Source organism: Diabrotica virgifera, chromosome 6 (genome assembly GCF_917563875.1).
Source record: "Diabrotica virgifera virgifera chromosome 6, PGI_DIABVI_V3a".
Taxonomy (NCBI): Eukaryota; Metazoa; Arthropoda; class Insecta; order Coleoptera; family Chrysomelidae; genus Diabrotica; species Diabrotica virgifera.
The window spans coordinates 208,602,336-208,624,470 of record NC_065448.1 but is presented as its reverse complement, the minus strand read 5'-3'; the positions used below and the strand labels follow the sequence as shown (position 1 = coordinate 208,624,470).

Sequence of the window (22,135 nt, the reverse complement as noted above, 5' to 3'; positions counted from 1 at the left end):
ATTCAACATTTGGTGTACAAAGTATTCTCTCCATTAAATTGTAGCCCAGTTTAGAGCAAGATCTCCACTTGCTCAGGGCTTAATTTCGATATATTTAAAAAAAACTGTAGAAAGATCCTGCCGAAATCCTTTAATTATAAGTAATTCTTCCGATAGGGTATTTCCTACTTTAATTTTTGATGGGGCTTTGACGAACCAAGAGATAGATCTCTTGGTTCGTTGATACTTTTTTGTTTCAGTCGTTTGAATTTTAGTAAATAAAAATGATCTATACATGATCTTCCAGCTCGGAACTCTGTTTGTTGTTCTATTTCATACTCTTTATCGAATGTAAAATGCCATTCGTTACGTCCAATATTAATTTAAGTCTTCTAACTGGATCCATTAACTGGGCCTGAATTGCTGATGAGGTTTCCAGGAATAATTCTAAGTAAATGGACTTACGTCGTTTATTTAATCAGCTATACTATACAGGAGATAACGTACATTTCAAGATTTCCAAAATCATCTATTGAGACGTTTTTGTGATCGGGCGTAATCCATGCTTCTTTACAACTCCTTGTGATTTCTTCCCCATTTATATATCTCATAGGTGCTAAATAATGAAAGCATGGGAAGTCAACTTAAGTGTTTCATTCTTAAATAGCTCTGCTAATTGTTTCTGCTTTCACATTAATATATTTCCTTGAACGTGAACACATACAGAGAGGATTTAAATTATGGAATAAATTCATTTTCTCTAAAATGGACGACTCAAGAGAAAAATCCCGAAACAGGTCGATTTTTATTTTCAAATTTCAATTTTTTGGCATATATTTCATACTAGTGACGTCATCCATCTACGCGTGGTGACGTAATCGATGATTTTTTTAAATGGGAATAGGGGTCGTGTGCACCTCATTTGAAAGGTTGTTCAATTCTCTATACAGTAATATAAACATTAGTATCATTATTTATACAAGGTGGCCAAAATAATAATTTTCGAATTAAATTAATTGACGAAAAAAGAAGAATTTATGCAATTTATTTACCTCAAAATACATTCTATCGCCGTCAGAAAATAAAAAAAAATGTTTATTTGGCAAATAAACATTGCTTTTCGCTTAAATTAAATGTTCAAACTGCAAAGAGGTAGGTGGGAGGCTGTTTGTGATTTAATTTAAGCGAAAAGAAATGTTTGTTTGTGAAATAAACATTTTTTTTATTTACTGACAGCCGTACAATGTATTTTGTTAAATAAATTATTTACATTCTTCTTTTTGCGTCAATTAATTTAATTCAAAAATTATTTTTTTGGTCACCCTGAATAAATAATGATATTATCGTTTATATTACTGAATAGAGAATTGAACACGAACACCCTTTCAAATGAGGTGCCACACGACCCCTATTCCCTTTTAAAAATTGTATTGATTACGTCATCAAGCTCAGATGGATGACGTCAATAGTATGAAATATATACCAAATAATTGTAATTTAAAAGTAAAAATCGACCTGTTTCAGGATTTTTCTCCAAATTCGTCCATTTTAGAGAAAATGAATTTTATTCCATAGTTTAGATCCTCTCTGTATAGAGAATAATGTAGAAAGCTTTCAATGATAAATAACAATATACCGAATAACGGCTGAAGGCCTTTACACAGTATTTAATTTTTTTGTTTTATTTTAGTAAGTTATGTGTTTAATATTTACTGATATATTCCTTAACAATTTTTACAGTTTAGCCTTATTTTTAAACCATTATTAAATTCGTTTAATAATTTAGTTTCGAGTTCTAGTATAGATGATTTATATCGATCTACAATGTTATGGATAGAACAACATTGTACCCTTGGAGATCTCAGACCAGGTAATATTTTTTATCATTTTGCTACTAGAAAATTACAGAATTAATACGTTATAATATATATTTAATTATTATTAATATATTGAAGAAGAAACAGGCTTTAAAGCCTACATACCTACAAGAAGGAAGAAAAAGAAGAAGTATATCAATATTAATACTAAGAAAAATGTTGAAAAACCTGATTGGTTGGAGGTGATTAAGCAACTTCAGTTACGTTTTGTACAAAAAAAATTATATTGCTGTGTTAATAAAGCATAAACGAAACACTAAATTCTGATGAAGAAATTAAGACTCGTATAGAAATTGCAAGAGAAGCATTTATGAAACTTAGATCTATATTGTGCAATTCTCAGCTGAACTGACTAAGAATCAAGTACCTAAAATGGTGTGTGTATCCTGTATTACTATATGGATGTGAAAGCTGGATCATGAAGGTTAATATGATGGACAATTTAAAAGCCTTCGAGATGTGGTCATATGTATGCTCAAAATATCATGCGTTTCAACGCATTTCAAACATAGAAGTCTTAAAGGGAATATTTTAATACTCTGGGCTAATTACCAAAATATAAGGAAAAGTTATTTACCAGCGAATTTTATTGCTGGAATCGAATCTTATGATTGTATATATTAATAATATAGGTATGCAAAGTCCGCAGATAGTGTGCTACTTTTTTTATAAACAAAATGGCGCCCAAAAATTGTGTTTTTTCAGTATTTGCTATATAACTCCAAAGATTTTAATTATACATCAAAAACACCCAAATAAAAATTCACCGTAATTAAATTCTGCATAGAGACGTGTTTTTCCCGATTTACATCGACGAAAAGTTTCCCAGGGAAATGCGGGGTTTTCCAACAAAATCTTTAATTTTCAACTAAAATTTTAGATAAGTAATTGTTTATCAATAATTAAATAACTTGGTAATATAAAAGCACTTTTCGTATAGATTATAATTCCAGAAGCCGATGGAAATTGAATGCATAGTTTAGCAACAATTGAATTAAGGATAAGAATTCAGCAACAATTGAATTAATAATTAAAAATTTACGGTCGCTATTAATAACCACAATAATTATGATACATAAGAATAACTATGATTTTTGTATTGGGACCGTGCAAGTTCGGCAAAGCGACACCTATTTCTACGCTCTGCAACTTTATTCGCACTTTTAATTATATTGGCCAATTATATTAGTCCTGGTTACTGGATAATTGTCAAGGCCATAGCCCAAAAAAATAATAAGAAGAAAAAATAAGATTCAGGTTATGTTATTAAAACGTAAACAATTGTATGTAGTAAATAAAATTAGTTATTAAAATGCAGTACTGCAAGCAAAATACAATTAATTAAATTTACCTTTATATAATAATTGCATATCATATCAATATTGTGGAGCAACATATAATTTTCCTTCTTAAATGACAGTAGATATGAAATGTACGTCAATTTGACAATTTCAATTGACAATATGAATTATTTAAGAAAGTTGCAATATTTCCCCGCTATTCACGTACGATCGTTTCACGTATCCTTTCCAAGTACTTACACATCGCGAATAAAAAGACACTGTACCTATTTAATGTACTTTACAGAATTGAAATTGGACTATTTAAGCGGCCTCAGGAATATTTTAAAATTATAAACAATTTTTTGGATTATAAACAAATAGAATATCTCGGGAAATATTAAATTAAATTAAATCATGAAAACGGTGTTGGAAAAAAGCGACAGGACGCTTCTTTCAAAAAGAAAAAAACGTTTAATTGTGATGAGTGAATTCTGAGATAAAAGCGGTCAAAGTTGACCGGCATTTACGGCAAAGATATAAACAATAGGATCATAATTTTCGAACCATCACCTTTTTATTTTTGTCTTCTTTCTCCACACCAATTATCATATCTTTAAAATACTCATGACATATATTATTATAATAAAAACTATCGATATTACGAGTGAAAATTGCCAAAAATAGCAAAATTCCAATCAAAAATTAGGTTGGAGAAAATATAATCTCAAAATCGGTATACGTTAAAAAAAATGCAATTTCTCGGCTTCTCATGGAGCAATTTTCTTCATTCTTTTTTTGTTCCTAATTAACTCGAGTAGATCCATCTAACTAACGCATTATTAAATGTCAATCTTGCTTTTGTTTTGTTATAATAAATAACGAAATTTTTTAATTTGTTTAAATAATTATACAGCTTTCAAATGAGAATATTTGTGTTTTTAACGGTAAAATGTACACTTGTAGTAAGTTTACCTAAAAAAGTCTACAACTGGAAAAAAATGTAGTTTTCGTCGAAGTAAATCGGGAAAAACATGATTAACAGAATTTAATTACGTTAAATTTTTATTTGAGTGTTTTTGGTGTAAAGTTAAAATCTTTGGAGTTATAGAGCAAAAACACGATTTTCTGGGGCCATTTTGTTTATAAAAAAAAGTAGCACACTTTCTGCGAACTTTGCATACCTATATTATTAATACAGTGCTAGTCAAAAGTCCGTACCCCCCCTCGTATCTTTTGAACCGTTAGACCTATAATAGTGAAATTTGGAGGGAGGAAATAAACGGACGTAAGCTTCTTAACTAGTCATGACAGGTGACGTAATAGTGACAGATGACGTTAAAGAGCCACTGTGACCGATAATTTTAAATGGGACCTTATGGCAAATGATACCTTGTTTGAAAGGTATTGAAAATACCTATTCAGTCATACTAAATTTTGTTTGAGTTTAAGCTAATTTTGATGAATAAATGAAATAAATAAAGAATTGTAGTTTCGCACTTAATTAATAAAAATTCAAAATTACGCCTATGATTACTTGTCAAAAAGGTTGACGTTGACGTAAAAACTACTAGATAATTGAAAAACGTCAACTTTTTTGACAAAAAAACCATAGGCGGACATTTGAATTTTTATTAATTAAATGCAAAACTACAATATTATATTTATTTAATTTATTCACCAAAATCAAAATCAATTAAAACCCAAAAAAATAGTATGACTTAATAGGTATTTTGAATACCTTTCAAACGAGGTATCACTTGCCATAAGGTCTCATTTAAAATTATCGGTCACAGTGGCTCTGTAACGTCATCTGTCACTATTACGTCACCTGTCATGACTAGTTAAGAAGCTTACGTCCGTTTATTTCCTCCCTCCAAATTTCACTATTATAGGTCTAACCGTTCAAAAGATACGAGGGGGGTACGGACTTTTGACTAGCACTGTATATACAATCATAAGATTCGATTCCAGCAATAAAATTGCTGGTAAATAAGTTTTCCTAAAAATGGCCTATTCTCTGATAATCTGCCCAGACTATAAGGCGAATGTGACTTGACGATGATAAAAAAGAGAAAACTTTAATATCTGCGACATATAATATAATGAGAGGTAGCAGATACTGGATACTGCAGTTAATACTCAACGAAAAGATCAAGGGAAAAAGCGGAATTGGTAAGAAGAAATATTCATGGCTCCGAAACCTTCATCAAAGCTACCCACTCGTAAAATTTGGATACGGTACTCAAAGAAGAAGAAGAAGATCAATAAAACGTCTTAATATTTGGTTAAATTGACAGTCTCTTTGTGTGTTGAAAAGTTAAAAATTATCTAGACAAGTCGACATACATGAGAAACATCTAGTAGTGTTTCTCAAACATTTTACAAATAGTGTTGTTCATTGAACTATTAACATTTAACCACCGTGAGGGTAGTACATACCCGTATAGTTTCTTTCCAATTTTGATTACTCCATGAAGCATTGAAAAATGAATAGTTGGGTTGTAACATTTTAGGCTTATTGGCTCACCATTGGAAAATTCGGATTTTGTATTTTCAAAATCTTTAAAATCTACAGTAAATAATCAATTACTACTTATTTTATAGTATAGTAAATACTCGGTATTTACAGAAAATTATTTGCACTGTTTACTGACTCAATTATTTCCTTTGTGCTGAAAAAATTGAAAGAATCTAAAATAGTAAAGCATCCGGACCCAGGAAATATCCCCATGAACTGGTTAAGTACGGACCAGATATATTCCGGACGACTGAATTACGGGATTTATCCGCTCAATTTACAAAAAGAAAGGTTATGCTTTCTTCTTGAGGACTAACGGCCACTAGTGCGATGGGGAGATTGTACACTTCGCGTCAAAAAAACAGGTACATCTCTTATAACCGAAAATCGTGTTTTTCAAGTTGTGTAAGTTGATCTTGTCACAAGTGTCATTCTAATTTCTAGGGCAACGTTGCCAGTTCAACGAAAATATTATATCAAACTAGGTAAAAACGGGGCTGAGAGCGACAGACCGCATTTTTTAATATACCTACTAAAAACTAAAACAATGGTAATTTTCCGTCATCTCAATTAAGTATTCATACATTGATTTGTGTTTTATTATAATTTATGAAAATATTTCAATTCAAAAATAATGACAGATATAAATCTTGACATGACTTTAAATTATTATGTTTAATGTCAAATCGAGAGGTGTGATTGGTTTTTCATAAATTGTAGGACAAAACTGCATTAAGTTGTGTAGAATAAATAAAACACACTGGAAAAATTAAAAATTTAATTTGAAATTAAAACAAAATGAATAAATTTTACAGTGAACAAGTATGGAATTTAAATATATGTATTACAATTCGATATATATTTTATACATATATATTTTAAATGTTATTTTTTTGTATTTAGATTTAGTGCAATTCCGTTATCTGTGATGGCAACAACGAAGCGATTCACGAACAATAATTGTCAGTCTGAACACAGGTTTACATTGGGAAAAAAAGTGTACCAGTTTTATATGACGCGAAGTGTACAGCAGAATATTAAAGAACAGAGTAGCAGATTTAGTGCAGGAAGATTATGCATAGACACCACATTTGTACTTCAACAAGTTATCTAGAAAAGGAGAGCACTTACCAACACACTTGTTATTTGTTGATTTAGAGAAAGCTTACGACACGGTGCCCTTGAAAAATCCCTTTCAGATGTTGATCAAAATTGGCCTTAACGGAGTATAATGTGCAAGCTATTGCTAATATTTATAAAAATTCGAAAAATGCTGCCAAACAAGCATCTTGCATATCAGAAACATTCCCAGTAACAGAAGCCTCAAACAGGGGTGCTCTGCAAGCTGCAATATGTCTCTGCAAGCTGCTTTAGAATATTGGAGACGAGGTGTGACCGGAATGGGAATAGAGATGAATAACAATAATTGTTATTTGACAACCTTGTTTCTAGCAACCTCTAAAACGTCATACCATTGGCAATAACCAATCCCGACAGAGGGCGCTCAAAATTTCAGAAATGGACGATAACTTTGGGAAAACAATTCATTTGTCATTTGATCTCGAAGCCGTGTAGAACGTTGAATATACTCGTAAATCATTTACACGTGTGACGAAGACTACAATAGTTTTTTTTTAATTCGAAGTCATTGTTAATTACAATATAAACCGGCCGCAAATATGTACACAAATGAATGAAAATTTCAATGTTTTCCCGAAGTTGATGCTTTTGAGATTTACCACCAGGGGTCGCCTACTTTGCGGTTACTCCCGAATTACAAAACACCGGCCGTAAAAGCCTACACTCTTTGAGTTTGTTGAAATGTATTATATTCTATTAAATTATCAAGTTATTAATTGTTCAATATGTTTTTTTTTTGTTTCAGTGGTTTTAAATTCACTAAGGTATCTATGCACAAAGACGGACATTCTTTCGGATCCGGATAAGTTACCAGATGAGGCAAGGCACATAGCGCTCGAAAATAAAAATCAGAACAAATAATTTTTTAATTGTGTTAAAGCTACTTAACAACGGATACATTTTGCTCATAAAAACGTGCTTGTTTACACTAGATGCAAGTTGAAGGGTCTTTTTCATCTTTAAAAATATTTTGTGTATTTAAAAAATACATACACGAGTATGAAACAATTTGAAAAACTATTAAGCTTATCACGCACGGGGGTGACGTCACGGCCAACTGCGGCTATAGTCAGTGTTGTTATGATCACTTTTCCAAACAAAGAATAAAGATTGAAAACACGTTGAAAAGATACCCAATCTCAAGACCTTTTAATTCGTATAAAGTTAAAATGTTGCTTCCTCTGCTACTTTTTATGTTCAATTATAGTGTTTTTTAAGTTGACGTACGTACACTGACAAGTATCTGTCAAAGTTGACGTAAACTGGAAAGTATATCTGAATTAATAATAGACATGCACTGTATAACTATCTCTGTCGTTCAGAGCCACCTATGGTGACAATAATTTTGGATCACACGTTAGTCAGTACACTCACAGGCGACACCAGATATATTTCAGATTATATAATATATGTTTAGTAAACAGAAATCAGTAAACAACTAGTTAAAAAATTCTCTAGCTTTGCGTTTTTCGTGTTCGTCTAGCTAGAACTTAAATAGCCGGAACGAAATACGTCATAAAGCATAAACAAACCGTGCTTCGGTTTAGTAGACTGAAAAGTGAGGAGGCTTGTAACGGGGACCGAAATATGTTCTAATATAAATATAAATATGCGCATTTACGTGCGATATATAATTATATCGCACGTAAAAAATATATATTCAGCCTTATTCTCTAACTACAAATCGAATAGAAACAGGGCTGATTTATCCATTAGGCAATATAGGCAGTTGCCTAGGGCGGCACATTATGAGAGGGCGGCAAAAATACTGTACAAAAAATATTTGTATATAAAAATTATGAATCTAAGTTCTGTCATTAAAGAGTATCTCTTTCAAATTACTTTACCGCAAGGAAGCCAAAAAATTGTGCCCAAATAAAACATATAAAGAAATAAGAAAGAGAAATTCAATTTGACGAGGGGGCCGATGATAAAGTAAACTTTTCAACTAGTGATGAGATGAAAATCCACACATTCTATGTTATAATCGACACTCTGATAAGAGACCTTAATAGACGTCTGGAATCTTATCGACTTAGGTATTTATCAACGTTTTCGTGTCATTAACAGATTTGCCAAAATTAGGCAATGAAGAAATTATTAAAGAAGCTGAAAATCTGATACAAAATAAAGACGACCAAGATACATCGTTCATACATGAATGCATTCACTTAAAGGGTCATTTGGATATTACAATAAAATCACCAATTGACATACATATTTAATATTTAAAGAAGAGTTAGTGCAGTCACTGAAGGTGGATATGAGCTATTACCTCCGATTTTGTTGAACCTCCATCGATTTGCATGAAAATTGGTGAGTGGTTAGAGGATATCTCAAGGAACAAAGGTGACACTGTGTCAACTTGCGCTTTTACCCTGGGGGTGGTTACCACCCCTTCTCGGGGGTGAAAATTATTTGGTTAAAAATATCCCCAGAATTCGATAGAGGGGCAAATTCTAAGCAAAATTTGTTACATAAAGTTATTAAAATTTTATTACACAAAGATTTTAATTTTTCGTGAGAAAAATGCATCTTTTTAACCGATTTTTCATAAATAACTCAAAAACTATAAGATTTTACAAAAAAGTTATTATTACCAAAGTTGAAGCTAATAAAAAAATGAAATAAACTCTTTACTGGAAAAACCTTTTAATGTTAACTAAAAGTGAGTTATAGGTAATTGAATGTAGGTATATTGTTTTCGGCGAGTACCCAAATCTAAGTATTCAAGCTTAAATAACGGGAAAATGATGCATTTTATATAAAACATAACCTTCTTAAACATTTGTCAAAGTACTTAGAAATATCTATCAAATGAGCCCCGAACAAATAGCATTAAAATGCATGCACCAAATATTTTTCAAAATGTATCATTTAAAAATTTTTCCAAAAACGTTATTGTTTTTTTTTTTAAATAACTCCGTTAATTTTTACGATATCAGGTTTGCCTAAATACTCTTTGAAAGTTCATTTTAACACGTTCATTAAAACACGTTGAATTTAATATTTTGAAACCCTTACTTTTTTAAAAATAAAAGGTTAAATGGCCCTGGTTACATGGTTCTCGCAGCAAAATTTAAGCTTTAAACGTTTCTATCTCGGTTATTTTTTACCCTACAGAAATAGTAAAAAGGTAAAATATTTGATACAGAAAAAACTAAAATATGGTTATACATATATCACTTTTTACGTATATTGAGTATTTTTGGAGTTATCAAATGAAAATGAAAATTACGATAGTCTTAAATCTAAATTAAATTACATCTTTTTTTCAAAAATATGCGTTCTAAACCGTTCAAAATTGTTGAAATCATTACTTATGCTAATATAAAGAAATTCTTCTAAGGATTACTATAAATTTTTATTTTTTTGGAAAATAATAAATTTTTATTTTTCACTTTTTCCTAAAAAGTTTCAAGGGATTCTCTTATTTTCATCATAACTTGCTCAATTGTGATGCTATTAACTTCTACTGCAGCTCATTTGATAGGTACTCGTTTTCCCGTTATTTAAGCTTGAATACTTAGATTTGAGTACTCGTCGAAAAAAATATACATTCAACTACCTATAACTCACTTTGAATTAACATTAGTTTAGTTCATTAAGTGATGGGTGTTTAACAAAGCTTACAGTTTTTGAGTTATACGTGAAAAACAGCTTTAGTATATGCATTTTTTTACGAAAAAATAAAATTGTTGATCTTTAATAACTCAAAAAGTATTGATTTATTTTAATAACTTTATATAACAAATTTTGCTTAGAATTTGTCTCTCTATCGATTTATGGTATTATTAAAAAAATTTCACCCCCGAGAAGGGGTGGCATCCACCACCACGGTAGAAACGCAAGTTGGCATCATGTCACCTTTATTGAGGTATCCTCTAACTCAGCAGTTTCCAACGTTCTTTAGCTTAAGGCACACTAACTTAAAAACTGGTTCAGCCACAGCACACTTGGGTAAATAATCTCTATAATGATAGTGAGTATAATTAAATTTCGCGGCACACCTACAGGGACTTCAGGGCACACCAGTGTGCCGCGGCATACTGGTTGGGAACCTCTGCTCTAACTACTCACCAATTTTCAAGAAAATCGATGGAGGTTCAATGAAATCGGAGATGAAAACCTGCAGTGACTGCACTAAGTGAATTGAAAGATATTTTCCCTAATTTTGACATTGCTTTGCACATTTATTTGTGCATCCCAGTTGCCAACGTGTCCGCTGAAAGGTCATTTTCGAAAATGTCAAGAATTAAAAATAACTTCCCATCAAGTATGACGCAAGAACGTGTTATAACAATTTGTCGATTTTGTCAAGAAAAATTTTTTTTTGAAAAGTCTCTTTGAAAGGAAGTCTCTGATGTGATCGAACTGGAATGACAATTTTTTCTGTTAAGTACAGGTATATAAACATCGTAGTTTAAATCCATTTTTGTTTATTTTAAATCTTATTTAAATAAAAATGTCTGCAATTTTTTTTCGCAAAAATGCTACATGTTTGAAGGGCGGCTACTATAGAATTGCCAAGGGCGTCAATTTACCTAAACGCGGCCCTGAATAGAAATGAGTCGAATCGAATAGACGTCAGCAATCGGATTGGAATTTGTAATTTTTTATTTTTTAATTTAATTGAATTTAATTTAATTTGAATTTGAAAATTAATAATTGATTCATTTTGTAGCTGCTTAATTTTTTAGTTTGCGGTGTAATTTATTTAAATAATTGTATATTTAATTTAGACATGTATGGCTATGCATTGAACCTAACCTAATCTTCATTTATTTGGTATTCTTGTTGGCGAGTCGCAGTGTTGCCATACTTTTTGGTGTATTTCTTGTATAATTTCAATCAATGGTATAGTATGTAGTATAATGTACAAGATTAAGATTGTATATGTATAAGAACGTTTAAAATATAAAGATAGACTTACAGTCTGAATAAATGATAGAAAAAAGGCTACTTTTGGGAAAAGTTGTTTAGCAGTTATTTAAGATTGCATGTTATTAGTAATATCGATTTTAATTAATTGTTAATAATAATAATTTTAATTAACTTTGATTTAAAACCATTTACACTGATATTTTACTATTTACTTATCAAAACTTTTCTTTTTTGGTGTTTTAAAACTATTTTTTAAATGTAACTTTATGTAATGTGATACTATGAAAAAACTGAGCATATGGCAACGGTGTCATTAGATAAAGTAACAAAAAGGTAAAAAAAAAATAATTTCACTTTTCAGTACGGGGTTGCCACCACCTTATGAGCGCGTCAAATAGAAGTTGGCGTTTTTGATTTACACTGATTACGATGTGAGTTACAGAATGCCAATCCAAACATGAAAACGATGCGATAGATATCCAACATTCCGATTTCGGGTAATTACGATTCGACTTGGTCATTTCTACTCGATTTGTTAAAAGTTAAAATAGGGCTGATTATGGTTCCGTGTATGCAGGCTCACTTATTTTACTATAGTGAGTGATATCAAATACTATTGACTGTAATACATCCAACTGCCACAGAAATCTGGAAGCACGTTGCCACTAGCGCGCTAGCGCCGCTGTCGGCTTGAAGTGAAACTACGTTTTGAAAATGTAAAATTTGACGTAAACATTCAAATTTAATTTTATAAATTTTTGAATAACAAGCTAATTTTGCTAAATTAAATTAAAATAAAAATAGTTCAAACACTTATACAAAAACAATAATAAAGCAATTTTATAAATGTAAGGTTAGAATGCTCTGGTTATCACCGCACACCACTAGATGGCGCTATATTGTTTGCTTCCTCAAATGTAATGGGAAATGTCAAGAGTTGTATGTATTACAACAGGTAAAAGGGGGAGACGTGTACTTTTGAAGTGTGTAAAATTAATAATTCTTAGCTGAGCGCTTTCGGCTTATAAAGCCATCTTCGGAGCTATGGTCAAAAAGGTCAAAATACCACTATGAAGAGAGATGGGTTCCATTTATGATATGAAATACTTCTGTTTCTTATGTAGTTTTTTATTTTATTGGTTCGAAAAAACCTTGTCTGTCTGTTTAAAAAATTGTTCAATTTGCTGCTGGTTAATTTTGTATCCAGAAAAGTTAAACATCAAGAACGAGCACAAAGGACTTTCACACGAAAATTACATTATATATAAAACGAATATTTGATCATGGTAAGGTCAAAAAGACCTTACCATTTGAATACTGCGGTGTCAGATAGCAGAATGGTCGCCTCGCATGGAGGATTTTTAATGACTGTCATTAAAAATCCTCCATGCGAGGCGACCATTCTGCTATCTGACACCGCAGTATTCAAATGGTAAGGTCTTTTTGACCTTACCATGATCAAATATTCGTTTTATATATAATGTAATTTTCGTGTGAAAGTCCTTTGTGCTCGTTCTTGATGTTTAACTTTTCTGGATACAAAATTAACCAGCAGCAAATTGAACAATTTTTTAAACAGACAGACAAGGTTTTTTCCAACCAATAAAATAAAAAACTACATAAGAAACAGAAGTATTTCATATCATAAATGGAACCCATCTCTCTTCATAGTGGTATTTTGACCTTTTTGACCATAGCTCCGAAGATGGCTTTATAAGCCGAAAGCGCTCAGCTAAGAATTATTAATTTTACACACTTCAAAAGTACACTTCTCCCCCTTTTACCTGTTGTCATAAGTGTGTACAAAACTTTTTCAGTCTTTACATTTGTATGTATTACAGTCAATAGTATTTGGTGATATTTCTATAATATATGAGATATAATATAGTATAGTTTCCCGTGCGTGACAAGCTTTATACAAATGACTTACTCTTTAATGGTTTTCTTTGAAATGATGTATAAAGATAATAGTTTCAATTATGGAATTATGTTGTTATATGGTTTAATCTATTCTTATTTTATATTAATCTTTTCTTCGCATTTGTTATATTTTAGCAACAGTGCTAATAGTACTTGCTTAGACAGCATTTCCTGTCTAAGCAAGTTACTTTAGTATCTTAAGCAACGCTAGGGATATTGATTTAAACCAGTCTTTATGGATCGCTCTATTCTTGTAGTGACACAATAATTGAGCAGTCCGAATAGGAGTGACATAGGTCTATCTTCTTTAGACGTTGTCAAAACTTCAAAATTGAGGTCTTACAAAAGCTAATTGGCTTGCCTTTAACTTGCTATTTTCTGACATATGAATGACGGGGGGACAAAATACTTATGATAGCAGAAATTTTAAGGTTTTTTTTTTCACTGATCAAATGGCATTTGATCACAAATTTAGGCACAATCTTCAACGTTTCATGATAGTTCTTTATACGGCCTTTATTTCTTTGTTATTTTCTTTCTCATTATTTTATGCATAATATCAAAAATACACGCCATTTAAGTTGCAGGTCATTGACATTATATAGGTAGCCTGCTTTAAATTCATCTTGCTTACATTTTGTCAAAGGCAATTTGAATGAAAGTCGTCAAATTTTTTAGTGTTTGGATTATATTTATATTAAATTAACCAACATTTTTTATTGAACAGAAATAAATCTATTAAAGACATTTTTTTAGTGACCTTTAGTGAACCATGTTGAGTTTCATATTATATAATAGGTGAACAGGACCCTTTGAATGTGTTTACTCTTTTGTTTTAATAAGACTCGTTTTTTACTTTTTTAAACTTAAAATCGCCATATAACCACTTACTTTGATTTTAGTAAAAATATAGTTATATGTATGTAATTTTCGGGGCAATTGTTTTTATATGTGTATGATTAATGCACTTTTTTTTTAAATAGTTTAAGATGTATTGTTTTATGTAATATAGAAATTTATTTTTTAATATAATAGAAAATACTTGTTTTTTTTTTGTTTTCTGTCAAACGCACAATTCAGAATGATTTTTGATTTTTGCGGTTTACAGACATCGATCGATATGTAGAACAAAATTATAACTAGAAGACACTGAGAAAAAACTTTATTTAACATTGGTAACTAAAATTTTGAAGGAGTGCAACAGTTCTCTTATCTGAGGAGCATTGTAAGCACCACGAACATTACATCGAGTCCAGAAAGCAACTGCGCATCCGCCAGGAAAAATATTCCGATTCGGATTTTTGGCACAATCTTACTCAAAAAGGACCTCTTTTAACAAATTTGTATGTTGCCAGGTCCAAAAGTGGATCAAAATTTTTTTAAACATTTTTTTTTTTTGTTTTTTCCTAAAATTATTTTTTTTGCATCGAACAATGTTTTTTTAGGTTTCTTGGATCATTTCAAACAGAAAAGGTCTTTAGAGGCTTTTCTCTAAAGTTGATAGTCTTTGACATATAAGCGATTAAAAATTAAAAAATTGCGAAATCGGCCATTTTTAACCCTCAGAAACTATGAAAAACTGAAAATTTCGATGTTGCCAAGGTAAGAAGATATTCTTTGAACATCGATTGATGAAATCCCGAAGAGTTTTTTGCAGTACAATATCGAAAACCCCTTTGTTTTTTAATTGCCAATCAAGCGGGCGCTTGATTGGCAACCGTTGCATGTATATGTAACATGCGTAAATATATGTGCGGAAAAATATTTCGATTCAATTTTTTTCACCATCTTGCTTGAAAATATCCCCTCGTTAACAAATTTGTATGTTGCCAAAATCAAAAAGTCAAAATTTTTTTTAAACGTTTGCTTTTTGTTTTTTCCTAAAACTAATTTTTTTGCATCGGACAAATTTTTTAGGTTTTTCGGATTATTCCAAATAGAAAAGACTTTTAGTGACTTTTCTGTAAACGTGGAAGTTTTCGAGATATAAGCGATTTAAATTTTAAAAATTGCAAAATTGGCCATTTTTAACCCTCAAAAACTATGTGAAACACCAAAAATTTCAATGTTACCAAGATACGTAGATATTCTAAGAATATCGATTGATAAAATCCCGAAGATTTTTGCAATACAATATCGAAAATCCCTTTGTATTTTAATTGCTAATCAAGCGGGAGTGACACTATTTTCAACCGTTGCGTTGCATGTGTATATGTAATCGGACAACATTTTAAGTTCAAAAAAATTGTTTAAAATTTTTTTTTACACATTTTTGACCCTGGCAACATGCAAATTTGTTAATTGGGAACCTTTTTAAGCAAGATGGTGAAAAAAAAATTGAATCAGAATATTTTTCCGCGCATATATTTACGCATATTACTGTATACATGCAACTGTTAAAAATAGTGTAGCGACCTCTTGACTAGCAATTAAAAAACAAAGGGGTTTTCGATATTGTATTGCAAAAAGCTCTTCGGGACTTCATCAATCGATATTCTTAGAATATCTACGTACCTTGGTATCATTGAAATTTTCGGTGTTTTACATAGTTTTTGAGGGTTAGAAATGGTCGATTTTGCAATTTTTAAATTTTCAATCGCTTATATCTCGAAAACTATCACATTCACAGAAAACTCACTTAAGATATTTTCTATTTGGAATGATCCAAAAAACCTAAAAAAATTTATCCGATGCAAAAAAATTAGTTTTAGGAAAAAACAAAAAACAAACATTTAAAAAATTTTTACTTTTTGGTCCTGGCGACATACAAATTTGTTAAGACGGGACATTTTCAAGCAAGATGGTGAAAAAAAAATGAATCGAAATATTTTTCCGCACATATATTTACGCATATTACATATTATACATGCAACGGTTGCCAATCAAGCGCCCGCTTGATGGGCAATTAAAAAACAAAGAGACTTTCGATATTGTATTGCAAAAAACTCTTCGGGATTTCATCAATCGATTTTCAAAGAATATCTTCTTACCTTGGCAACATCGAAATTTTCAGTTTTTCACATAGTTTCTGAGGGTTAAAAATGGCCGATTTCGCAATTTTTAAATTTTTAGTCGCTTATATGTCAAAAACTGTCAACTTTAGAGAAAAGTCACTAAAGACCTTTTCTGTTTGAAATGATCCAAGAAACCTAAAAAAACTATTGTTTGATGCAAAAAAAAAATCATTTTAGAAAAAAAAACAAAAAAAAAACGTTTAAAAAGATTTTGACTGGCAACATGCAAATTTGTTAAAAGGGGTTCCATTTTGAGTACGATTGTGCAAAAAATCCGAATCGGAATATTTTTCCTAGCGGATGCGCAGTGGCTTTCTGGACTAATCAGAAGAGATAACCATAAGAATGAAGCTTGCAAAAATATGTTATGAACTTACCAAACATCGAAGAAGCCATTTTCTAATAAAGATAATGGTATATAGCATGTATATGGGAACCTTACTACTCCGAGTCCTAATGTATGGATCTGAAAAATAGTCGTTTTCTAATTCAGATGAAAAAACACTATTAATAGTCGACCGACAACTACCAATAAAAATATTAGGCCCCATAAATGACAATGGAACTTAACGTCGTCCAGCAATAAATACAACGAAATATAAACCAGTGCGCTTATTCTTGAATCGAGAGAAAATTTTACTCTCCACTAAGCTAACTCACTTTTCTACTCCTTCATAATTTCTCTCGATTTTAAAAAGCTGTACTCTTGAACAGAGGGAGTAGAAAGGGATGAGAGAAACTGCGAACAGTATTGCCGTATTGTTGTTGAAAATTTCAACCAATCACAAAAGTGAATTATTGGCAAATGACATGATACCGTCAACTGTCAACCTGATCATTTGTTTTTGTTTACAATTACATTATTTTTCAACAAATAAAACAGACATAGTTTTTTTTGTAGAGTATAGAGTTTCTGAGTATTTTCCTAAATAGATCTCTTGGCTAGTTGGTTTGATTGTGGCTTTCAATTTCTTTGCATATGCATGTTGTGGTAGTAGTATTGTTTATCAGCTTTGCACCTTTGTTTTATTTCTTTGTTGAGGTTTCTTAAACTCAACATTAAACCGAAGAATACTCCATCTAATGGATGGTTATACTCCTTTAGGCGCGATTGAGAGTAAAATTTCATAATCTGCGCGCATGCGCACACAGACAGTATGGCGTTTAGTTGCTAAAATCTTTCTAGTTATGTATAAATATATCAGTGCAAGAAAAGGTGTGAAAAGAATATATTAGTGTTTTTAGTAAATATATTTATTATAATTTTTGTGTCTTTGGATTTGTCTTCCTCAGGAGTAAGATGAGTATTATTAAAACATTTTATTGTATATTTATTATACTTGTCTGTTTGTTACCGTGAAGTGTCATTAGGTACGTCCGAACCGATACAGACACAGTCCTCGTAGCGTATTTGGTATAGCATTTAGTCGAGGCATTGAAGGATTGAAGTGTCGATTTTTCGAATGTTTTGTATAAATGTACCTATTTACGAATGTTTCTTCTAAAATTTAGGAATATGTTAATTTTATAATACATTTAAGTATGTAGTAATTTTCTTTACAATTTTTACTTACCTATTTGTTTTTGTTTATACCTAATATCGCCCGTGTCTAGCAAGTGTCTGCGTAGGCTAGCGGTATGTGTATCTAGTTACGGACGTGTTAGTACTTGGTTCGATTCCCCATAAGGATTTTTTTTTGTTTATTATTAATGGTTATTGACATCTTAGACTATTATTATATGGACTTAAAAATGATTAAAAATAATTAAAATAATTAATCGGGATGTTGCCCAACTATTTACCGAGTTGCAAATTTATAATAATTGCCTATTTCAAAATGCACTTTTGAAATGCATTTTTCTTATGCACAAATGCAATTTCAGATTTCTTATTCATTACATTAGTTCACAAAATTTCCTGACATTCTCACGAATCCAACGCACCAAACTGCATTAAAATCCGTCTTACTGCGCCAAAAATCGACAGTAAGGCCTTTTTTGTGCTTCAATGCCTCGACTAATTCGGCCAGAGATCGAGAGGTCTTGAGTTCGAATCCAGTGCAATCCTATACTTTTTTTATTTTTTTGAAAGCGGTAAGCACAAAATTAGTTTGGTGTTTAAAAAAAATTAAAACAAACTGTTTAAAGTATATATTTATTTTTAAGAAATCATATAATAGAAGTATAACTTCTTACGTGCGTACAAAGTACACACACACATTCATTTTTTTCTCTTTCAGTATGTACACAACGTTGACAAAGAGTTCTCGTGTTCTCACTAACTTTACATGTTTCGTTTGTTATTCAGTATCAAAAATACAATTATTTTTGTGAAATACAATTATTTTTATAGTGACAGCTTTTGACATAGTTCCTCATCGTTCCATGAATATATTAAACCAAAATATTTTTCATACCGTCGAAAAGTTATCATGAAGGTAATACCTTTGGAATGAGGTAGAATGGGACTCGTTAATGAGTGTGATACATCTTCTGCATGCCTTTAGACCTGGTGTATATCCTTTTTAGTTTGAACATTGATCTTAAATTTAGTTTTTTTACTTATAAAGCACCCTTTATATTCTGTGGAAAATCATACATCAGGTAGCTGTTATAATATTGTTTAATATAGATAGATAAGCGAAGTGTTGTAAGGAACATCCAAATACATAGAAAATATAGAGACAAGTGGACGTGTACTTTTGTCAAATAGAAAATTTATAAACCATATTGGCCATTTTGTAATAGAATATTTCAAAAATATTTTAGCGAACAACCACCTATTTTGTTAATACCCCTATGAGCTACCCTTCGTGCCATAAAAAGCAATATCCTTGTTTATTATGTATATCGTAAATTGTGTAATTGTAACAGGCATGCCCTCTTTTATAAAAAAAAATCACTTTTGTCTCCGTTTGGAACAACGTGAACTGCTAGCAAGTTAAAACAACATACTACAGTTGACGAAGAAGACAGTTTTAAATCGGTTTTTTTTTCTAATTGACTTTGGTCCTTTTTATTAATGTGAGGATCAAAGATTTCCTGTTTTTTCAGCTTCTTCATTAGATAGATTTTTAAAATATTCACAGAAAAGACATGCGTCTTTTTTTGGCTGAAAAAATTTAAATATTGTACTCAGTATTGAAAGAAAATATTTCCATATAAATGCTTTTTAATAGACTGATAATTATTTTCTGTGCACTGCTTTAGACACAACTAAAACATTTCAGATAAGTTCAAGTCCCCCTTTAAATATATTCTCTGTGTGCGTGCTCAGCAGTAATGAGATTCCATTACAGGAGAAGAATGTAATATGCCTTCTTGCGAAAATATTTCTTTCATCATCCATCCTTGGACATTCAGTCTTTGAAAATTTGTTTAACATTCAAAGCCAACTCTGAAGTGAAAAATTTAGAAATCTAACTGTTTGCCACCGAGAAAATAAAACGCGTAGGAAAAAAGCAGTTACAAAATGAAACAACTCGAATTGTTACACTTTGGAACTAAAATAATTAGTTACATGTGTGACATCTTCACTGAACGTTATTATAGAGTTCTGAAGCTATTTCGTTGTGGCATTTTTGTAATTATTCTAATTGGGAAATAAGCCACAATTTAATTGAAAAAATAATTTTGTTAACGTTTTAACTTTCAATTACAAAATATTAATATTTAATATCATTAATCCGAATTGGAAGTCGAAACGTTAATAAAATTATTTTTTTAATTAAATTGTGGCTTATTTCCCAATTAGAATAGTTAATTATAGAGTTGTTACCATTTGTAATTAGTAAATATTGGTTATTGAAGAGCTTCCCAATATTTAGCCAAAAAACCCCTATAGTTCAAACTTTTTACTTATTAAAATATCTATGTATAGATATGTAATAGACATTAGTCGATAGATATGTAGATATAAACTTATCCATAAATCTGCATATAGAAGTTTGTGGATTGAAGGATAAGTTTCTGTGTAAAACAGCAAGATCTAGCTCTGACATTACGAACCCTCTCAATAAAAAAAACATCTCTAAATTGTAATCAAAAACCAGAGGCTTAAAAGTTAGATACAATCTGATTAGCTAAAATATTTCAGACAGAAAAGATTATATTATGTGACAGAGTCATACAAGAAGAATTACTATTGCAAAAACAGCTATGAATATGTTGAAACTGGTATATAACAATTTGGAAAAATTTAACCATAATGCAAACAAAGTTAAAGCTGGTAAGAGCTCTAATTTTTCTATGACCACATATGCATGGGAAACATGTATATTGAAGAAAGCAGATAGAAATAAAATAGACGGTTTTGAGAGCTCTCCGCTTTTTTAGGGTTATGTATTGTTATTTTCACTCCCATTTTCAATTTCTCTTACATACTATCAATAGAAAGGAAGGTTTAAGATAAGGAGACTCACTATCAACGTCTCTTTTTAATGTAATACTGGAAGGAATAATTAGAAAAAGTAAAATAAACACACAGGAAACGATTTTTAAAAATGGCCATCAATGTATAGTATTTGCAGACGATCTAACACTATTAACGACAAGTAAGACAGAGCTAAAAAAATTAATGAGAAATATAATAAAAGAAGCAAAAAAGTTTGGTCTCCTCATAAATATGAAAAAGACAAAATACATGATAATGGGAGAAACAGATAAAGAAAAAGAGGACAATTTCACATTGGAAATAGAAGGAGAAAATTCATGCTCGTTTAAAAGAGTTTCAGAATTTACTTATCTGGGTGTAAAAATAGATGAAAAGGGACATGGGGAAGGCGAGATAAAAGCAAGAATAACAAAAGGAAACAAAAAGTATGGGGCACGCGATCATTAATGAAATCAAAATATGTCTCAAGAAAAACAAAAATAAGAATTTACAAAATCGTTATCAGACCTACAGCTACATATGCATGTGAAACATGGGTGCTTAAAAAATCAGAAATAGACCTTTTAGAAAGTTGGGAACGAAAAATACAAAGAGCAATACATGGAGGCGTGAAAATAGATGGTCAATGGAGAAGAAGAAATAATAAGGAACTTGAAGAACTCTATAACGAACCAAAAATAACGACGGCAATCAAAGCACAGAGAATCCGATATTTAGGACACATTGAAAGAATGGGAAGGGAAAGAATGCCAAAAATGGTACTATCACGTAAGCCAATCCAAAAAAGAAGAATAGGTAGACCAAGAAGGAGATGGAAAGAGAAGACTTACAAAAGAGTAATATTGTGAACTGGAAAGAAAAAGCTGTGGACAGAAAAAAATGGAAGGAAGTGGTCAAGAAATGTATGGAAAGACTATAGGGAATATTAAGTGTTTTATATAAATGAATGTAATATTGTATATAGTATAGTAGTATAGGATATAGTGTTATAAATATATAATGTAATAGTAATTGTAAGAAAAAAAAATTAAATCTTTCAGCCCTAGGTCTTCAAGGCCTGTTGAGCTTAATAAATAAATAAATAAATAATACTACCAGTAGAAAACGTTACTACTCCCTTGGGGAGT

General features: G+C 30.9%; 1 protein-coding gene across 1 annotated transcript in view; it reads left to right on the top strand.

The window, feature by feature from the left end:
• Positions 1-17,880, top strand: part of LOC126887179 (carbohydrate-responsive element-binding protein) — a 226,091-nt gene extending 208,211 nt beyond the window's left edge. Inside the window, exons 15-16 of the mRNA XM_050654565.1 lie at positions 1,720-1,849; positions 7,543-17,880. Coding sequence (XP_050510522.1) covers positions 1,720-1,849; positions 7,543-7,658 — 246 coding nt within the window. The 3' untranslated portion in view covers positions 7,659-17,880. The remainder of the gene's footprint in view (positions 1-1,719; positions 1,850-7,542) is intronic.
• Positions 17,881-22,135: the final 4,255 nt, after the last annotated feature.